The sequence below is a fragment of the Penaeus monodon genome, chromosome 4, assembly GCF_015228065.2.
Source record: "Penaeus monodon isolate SGIC_2016 chromosome 4, NSTDA_Pmon_1, whole genome shotgun sequence".
Classification (NCBI taxonomy): Eukaryota; Metazoa; Arthropoda; class Malacostraca; order Decapoda; family Penaeidae; genus Penaeus; species Penaeus monodon.
Window position 1 is genome coordinate 55700298 of NC_051389.1, and position 7500 is coordinate 55707797.

At 40.1% G+C, this 7500-nt stretch overlaps 2 protein-coding genes across 5 annotated transcripts in view; one reads left to right on the forward strand and one right to left on the reverse strand.

The window, feature by feature from the left end:
* Positions 1 to 4576, reverse strand: part of LOC119572371 (coiled-coil and C2 domain-containing protein 1-like) — a 19936-nt gene extending 15360 nt beyond the window's left edge. For all 3 annotated transcript variants that reach the window (XM_037919451.1, XM_037919450.1, XM_037919449.1), the window contains exons 1-2: positions 4393 to 4576; positions 1482 to 1605 (exon numbers count right to left, since the gene is read on the reverse strand). In XM_037919451.1, the coding sequence (XP_037775379.1) occupies positions 1482 to 1605; positions 4393 to 4476 (208 nt within the window). In that variant the 5' untranslated portion in view covers positions 4477 to 4576. The remainder of the gene's footprint in view (positions 1 to 1481; positions 1606 to 4392) is intronic.
* Positions 4577 to 4847: 271 nt separating this feature from the next.
* The window catches only part of LOC119572372 (N-acetylgalactosaminyltransferase 6-like), a 33162-nt gene continuing 30509 nt past the window's right edge, over positions 4848 to 7500 (forward strand). The window contains exon 1 of one of the 2 annotated variants that reach the window (XM_037919454.1): positions 4848 to 4943. The gene's annotated coding sequence lies outside the window, so the exon portion shown is untranslated. Of the gene's footprint in view, positions 4944 to 6948; positions 7133 to 7500 lie in introns of those variants that run through there. The other variant, XM_037919452.1, reaches the window with a different exon arrangement.

A 7500-nucleotide genomic window follows, 5' to 3' on the forward strand; every position in this document is an offset into this window, starting at 1 on the left:
AAAACAAGGTTACGACAACTGCAAGACCTTTAAGAATTATCCTAAAATCACCCTAAATATAACATTCTTGGCCATTCTATTTCCTTGGTTTATTTAGATATCAAATAAGATAAATAATTTCACCAGAGCTGTATCTGATTTAAGTACAACATGCCAAATACATTCACAGTCATCTTAAGTTATTCATTCTTATTCATATAATTTTTTTTTTTTTTTGCATTTTTCAATTCCCCTTGTGAGGGTAAGCTGCTACCCTCACAAGATAACATGTAACACAAGCAGCTTCTCCATACTTTGTTTAGTATGGTTGTACTCATCATCATTACCCCTGCCCTTCACTATGTTTACTCCCTAACGGCCACAATATCAAACAATACATCTATATAGGCCCGGTTATAACTGAAAAAATGCCCTTAGAATAGCCAATTTTCTCCTAAAAATTTGATCGCTTTGCTTGACTACCCACCCTTATCCCTCCCCCTAAGAAAAAGCTGAAATGATGTCCCTGTGATCTCAACATCTCTTTCATGTGTCCTTCTATGAAGAAAGAAAGAAGAGAAAAATAACAACATTAATAATAATAATAATAATAATAATAATAATAATAATAATAATAAAATTAAATAAAAATCAAATATAAAACCTAATTTTATTCAGAGAAGCGGAACTGGAAAATTTGCAGTCATAAGATAACTTCAGTATTGATCTACAGCCTATGGAAATTTATGCAGTGCGTACGCAGCATAGTTGCTGATAAGGAATGATAAGGGGCAAGAAGGCCATAAAACACCTACTGACAAATAATGATGAACTATCATACAAATTAAATAAATCTTGAATTGAGGACTATACAGAGATAGAGAAAAACTAAGGTAATATTTCACAGCACAAAAGATGCATTTGATATGTTTCAGCAACATCTTCATCAGGTGTACATGCAGTCAAAATGCATCAAATATATATCTTGTGCTATGAAGATATTCATTCTCATCCATACCTTTTTCCATACCTACAAAAACACAAAAAACAACACTATTATCTGCAAAATTTAATCTGCAGAAAGTGACATTAAGCCCACAACTGACTGTCAGAGATTCTAGTAATATAGATATTGTAGACCACCCTAGCCTCTATTTTACAGAATACATGTGGCTGAAGTCTGTTGGCCCCTTTTCAATAAGAGGAGATATCTCTATAACAACATATACAACTACCAGCATATGTACACATCCACATCCATATATCCACATGCCCTACCCTCACACAAGAAGAGGTTTGCAGGCAGAGCTTGAAGAATTCCCAAGTGATTTATTATTATAAAAGGAGCCAGCCCAAACCCTATCTTGCAAAACTTATGGTGGAGGTTTGTTGGCCTTTGCCAGAGTGCTGACAATGCTGAGGCAACAGCCATTTTAGAATCTGGCCTCAGGCAGATGTGGTCCTAGACTTAAGAACCATCAAAAGATCACCTAATAACTAACCTTTCTTAGGTTTCCTTTCTCCCCCTGTGAGGGCAAGCAGCTCTGCCTCCAAATCTCCATCATCATCATCGTCATCTGCTCCAATGGTTAGGTTGTCCATATCAGGCACTTCCATGAGGCCAAACTGCAGTGGTTGAAAAGAGTAAGCATTAACACAAACAGAAGACAACTTGCTTAGTAGTTTGCATAGATCCTGTAAATACTGCAGATAAGCTAAAATTATGATTTTAAACATAGTTACACTTGAATACAGACATGAGACACATGGTACAATAAAATGGGAAAACACCCAACAAAGGATTCTCATCGGACACACAATTTTCCAAACAGCTTTCACTGTTTCCAATGAATCCAGCAATGATTCCCTACATACAAAATCAAATAATAAAAATTATTCTAATTTTGATATCTGCAAACATAACATTTGTGAAATTCATTAATTAAAAGGTAACTTACTAGCCATAAGGTTAACATTCCCAATGAAGAAAAAGGAAAGAAATAACTAAAAAACTAAACCAAACAAAGAAAAATTAAGTACTTAAGATATTAGTAATAACATTTCAAAAGTAGGGTTCCTTCAGAGAGTGTGATACAGAGGCTGCAATTATTATATCTTTACACATATCTGCAAATACACTTTTTAAGTATTTTCAAGCCTAATTTTATCATTGTATTGGTTAAGGGTATAAATGATCACATGAATATATTTTTGGTTAGTGGACAGGAAATGCATGTGACAATTAATGGGCAACCAAGTGACATTGCAATAGTCAACCAGCCTCCATCAGTCTTCCCTGGCCTCCTATACAGTCACTCATTCACCCTTGTTATATATTATCAATTAGCTATTAATCAGTGAAAAAAAAAAAAAAAAAAAAAAAAAAAAAAAAAAAAATTATGCAAACTACAAAAATATGTCTAAGCATTTTCTAAAATTGTCAATAAACTTGAACGAGACTAAATGTTTTTCCCTAAAACTGTTATCAAGAAAAAAAAAAAAATAGAATAAAAGCTAAGAAAAGAAAAGAAGAAAAATCTTTGATTAAACAGAATTAGATAAATCAAAATTATGAAAACAAGCCTTGGGACATCATTATTATTTCAAGGGATTGATGAAGGTAAAAAGCTTTTGGGATATGATGGTCTATAAAGATGTGTGTTCCCCAGTCTATCTTCTACTCTTCTCAAGCAAAAGAACCTAGTATTCTGACATGGGATAAACAAGTCCAAAGTGAAACTGGGGTATCCTTGGACAAACACTATTCCTTGAGAAAATTACCTCCTGTGATATTTTATATAGTCATATGGTCTGCCTAAAGAAAATAATTCATTAGTATAAATCCTAATCATGAACAGTAATTTTTTCACATGATGCTGCCCATTTTCACATTCGTTTAAAACCATCATCTTTGTATATATAAAACTTTTTCTTTGATATCCTAAATCTAAAAAATCAACAATATTACTATAGCAACTGATAATTTTAATGAGTGACATGTGATTAAATAATCAATAAAGGCAAAGGTTTGCTCAAATTATAAGTGTGGAAGCTATGGTAATTGAACCACTGTGGGTGTATCAGTAAGCGTTTTCATTAAATTTTAGACCCTTTACAGTTCATCAGAAATTTCAAATGGGATTAAATAAAACAAAGGCAATGGAATGAGAGAAAAATCCTGCTGTACAATATATACCTAATTAAATTTCAACATTTTGTATAAATGCACTGTGACAAATTTTCCACTAACAATGACAATTATCATAGTTAAAGCTAGTTTAAGATCTATCAACACATTCATAGTGGCAAATATAGTAATCATTTACAATGTGACCCACTAAGACAAAGACCATATTACTCCAGCCAACAAGCTTGGGGGCAATACTGGGAATCCCGAACCCTGACCCTATTTCTCTAGCCGGGTAGCTCTGGCCTCAGATTCTCACCTGACCGTTGTAATTCCCGAAGACATTAAATGAACTGTGCTTTCTTTTCCAATAATAACAATGATTGACTGTGACTTTACAAACTATATGGGCAATGGTAGTTTATGCAAGGTTAATAGATGGTGAAGGTGTTTGTTGCAAGGTGAGGTAAGCCTGGACCATTTTCTTAATTTCTAAAATTATTCTTTGCCTGAGCAGATAATCTCATTTAGCAATTACAGTAGCTTTTTTTTCTTTCTTTCTTTATGACAGTGCCATTAGATTTTTCCTAACTTTGTGCAGTCATTATTTACATATATAAAGACAAAAAACTGCAGTTGTATGTAAAGGCCACTTTGGCTTGCAACAAAATGAAAAATCTTGAAATTGAGATTAAAAAAAAAAAAAACATGAACCTACCATTAAAAAAAAAAAAAAAAAAAAAAAAAATAGTGCTTACATGAATGTATGGCCAGTGTTCAAAGCCTCAATCAAAGCTACTTTATATATATTACAATTTACAAAAAATAAATAATGAAATCATATACTCTGGTAAACAAATATTTACAAGACACCTGAATATCTGCTATTGATCTATTGGTAAACCAGCACCGGATAACAACCCTGCACAAAGTATATCCCATTTTGTCATGTAAAGAAACAATCCCAGAATATGTGGTGGAGATCTTACTGTTGCTCGTCACTGCAAGTATCTTGTATTCATTTTTTTAAAAGGAATTTTGAGGGATACATTCTCAGAAAAGTGCCAAATTATTCCAGCAACAAACTACAACAATGACCAAATGTTTATTGGTTTCTGGTAACTTGAAAAGGAAATGAACTAAAATATAAAATCCCAGTGACTTTATTAGTAGCTAGATATAAATGTCTACGTTGCTATGATTCAAATTAAAAGTCTAAAACAGAGAACATCTCGTTCAAAGTCATTCTTTAGCACCAATTCCATCACCGTTTTTCGCTCACTCACCTGTGACAAATTGCCACCTTTACGGCCTTGTCCTCTCTTCTGCTGCTTGGATTTATCATCTTTACGTCCCGAAAAACCGAACATCTTGCACCATTACTTTATTTCACTGGATATTTTACGCGTGAAGTGTCCTCCTCTCTGGAACGTTTGTTTACTCACTGTCAGCTGTTGGGAGAACTATAGACGATAGGGCGATTTAAAACAAAAGTATAGACGACTTGAGCTATACTCCTTTCCAATCCTACTCGTGATATAGGTTTTTTAAAGTGTCTTTATTGATATTTAACGCATTACTTGCGTACAACAGATCAGTTGACAATATGCGTATAAAAACCTGGTTATCACACATGGAAATTAGTGTAATATATACATTTAATTTGAGCGTCCAGATACTACGTTTCCCCCCGATCCCACTACGATAAGGGATCAAGGAGAAATCCGACAAAAGACGAACGCCGGGCGCAGAGGAGCATCACTAATGCTCATAGGTCACTTCAACATGTTATTGTCTCGTATTTTCGAGTGAATGCCGACTCGTCACGACAGTTAGGGTAAGTTTGATTAGCAAATCTCTTTGATGAATGTATAGTTACGAGAAATAAGGCCTCACTATCGGAAAAAATGTTTGCAATAACCGGGAAGGAAGCCTCGATCAGTTGCTATCTATGACGTCATGGGTGAAGGAATGAGCTTGTGTTCGATTATTTAAATTATTCATTGTTATTGCACTTGTAACGTAGCAACCTTTGTGTCAAATGTTACTCGTGTAGCTTTGGAGAGGTCTGTATAATTACTAACGAGCAGTGACGTTTTAATTTTTGCATAGAAGATCAGTGAAGTTTAATAGTCGCCTGATTAAAAACTTCCGGTTTTAATTAATTATTTGATCTGTTCATGAAATATGATAGCAGGTGTAAGTGGTATGGGTGATATATTTGTGAGAGTTAGATTTGCTTGTGCTGTTGGTCAAAAAGTGATATGGGGAGAAATGCACTGTATTCAGTTTTTTTTTTTTCTAGGAGCGATATGGGGAAATGTTTTTCGAAGGACTGCCCCCCTTTTCTCTCTCTCTCCTCTCTCTCTCTTCTCTCTCTCTCTCTCTCTCTCTCTCTCTCTCTCTGCTCTCTCTCTCTCTCTTCTCTACTCTCTCTCCCTTCTCTCTCTCTCTCTCTCTCCTCTTATCCCTCTCTCTCTCTCTCTCTCTCTCTCTCTCTCCCTCCCTCCCTCTCTCTTTCTCTCCTCTCCTCTCTCCCTCTCCCTCTCCCTCTCCCTCTCCCTCCCCTTCCCACCCCCCTCCCTCCCCTCCCTCCCTCCCTCTCCCTCTCCTCCCTCCTTCCCTCCTTCCCTCTTTCTTTCCCCCCCTCTCTCCTCACCCCCTCCTCTCTCTCTCTCTCTCTCTCTCTCTCTCTCTCTCTGTCTCTGTCTCTGTCTGTCTCTGTCTGTCTCTGTCTCTCTCTCTCACTCTCTCTCTCTCTCTCTCTCTAATCTCTCTCTCATCTCTCTCTCCCTCTCTCCCTCTCTCCCTCTCTCCCTCTCTCCCTCTCCCTCTCCCTCTCCCTCTCCCTCTCCCTCCCTCCTCTCTCTCTCCTCCTCCCCATTTACTTCTTCCTTGCCACTTTCACTCTCCTCAGTGACCCAACGCGAAGAAGCAGCAGCCTCATACAGTGCAACTTTCACCTATTGGGTTGGCGGAGGGCGCGGGGTCAGGAGAGGATTTCGGGATAAAGAAAAATGAAGAAAATTACATCTTTCTTAGTAGAGAGGGAGAGGGAGAGAAAGAAAAAGAGGAAAAGAGAGTTATGATAGGTCTAATAATAAGTAGAGAAAGCGATAAAAAAAACTAAGACAGAGGATTCGTGGAAGAGTTAGAATATTTGACCCGTGGAAGAGAGGGCAGCGGAGAGCCACGCTCGCGGGTGGCTTGAAGCTGGAAGGTCGAGGTTGGCGGATTGGGGTGTTGCGTGCCCGACGGAGGGCGGCTGGCGAAGGGGGCGGGATGGGGCGGGATTCAGGTGGAGGGGAAGGGAGGAAAAGGGGGGAGGGAGGAAGAGAGGAAAAGGGAAGGGAGGGTGTGATGGGGGAGAGAGGAAAAGGGGGAAGGGAGGAAAGGGGGGAAGGGAGGGTGTGATGGGGGAGGGAGGAAAAGGGGGGAAGGGAGGGAGGTGTGATGGGGGAGGGAGGAAAGGGGGGAAGGGAGGGTGTGATGGGGGAGGGAGGAAAGGGGGGAAGGGGGTGGAAGGATAGGCTGGAAAAGGGGAAGTGAGCGTGTGATGGGGCAGGGAGGAAAGGGGGGGAAGGGAGGGTGTGACGGGGGAGAGAGGAAGAGTAAATGGGAGGTTTAGTTGGTGGAGGAGGAAGGGGGTGGAGGGGGAGGGCGAGTAGGAGGGTACAGGGAGGGTCATTCGGGGTGGGAGGGAGAAGGAGGGGAAGGAGAGTGAGTCGGGTTGGGTGGGTGTGATGGGGGAGGGAGGAATGGGGGGAGGGAGGAATGGGAGGGAGGGAGGAATAGGGGGGAGGGAGGGTGTGATGGGGGAGGGAGGAAAGCGGGGGTGCAGTCAACTCACAGGTGGCAGTGACTGTCGGTCTTTCATATACTTCGGGTATAACAGAGGAGACGGAGCTCTCCATTTTTCTCTCTGGCGCACGCGAGCTTTTTTTCTCTCTCTTTTTATCCGCTTCATCGGCGAGGAATTGTGGGATCCGAGAGCCTGTTACGCAGCGTGTGCTTACGCGCGGAGAGGTATGTGTGTTCGCGTGTGTTGCAGGATTTGGGAAGTGTTTTTTTATATTTAATACATTGCAGGAATAATCTCTCGCCTTTTATCTTCGTCTCCACGTGTCTTAATCGAATGGGTGTTCGTTGCGTGTCTGGGCTTTGCGTCCATTGGGAGTGACACGGGAAGAGTGACAACGAAAACAAACAAACATCCATTCTCACTTGCGTGGGAGTGAGGAGAAGAAGGAAGAAAGAGAGGAGGAGGAGGAGGAGGAGGAGGAGGAGGAGGAGGAGGAGGAGGAGGAGGAGAGGAGGAGGAGGAGGAGGAGGAGGAGGAGAGGAGGAGGAGGAGGAGGTGGTGGTGGTGGTGGTGGTGGACGTGGAGGTGGAGG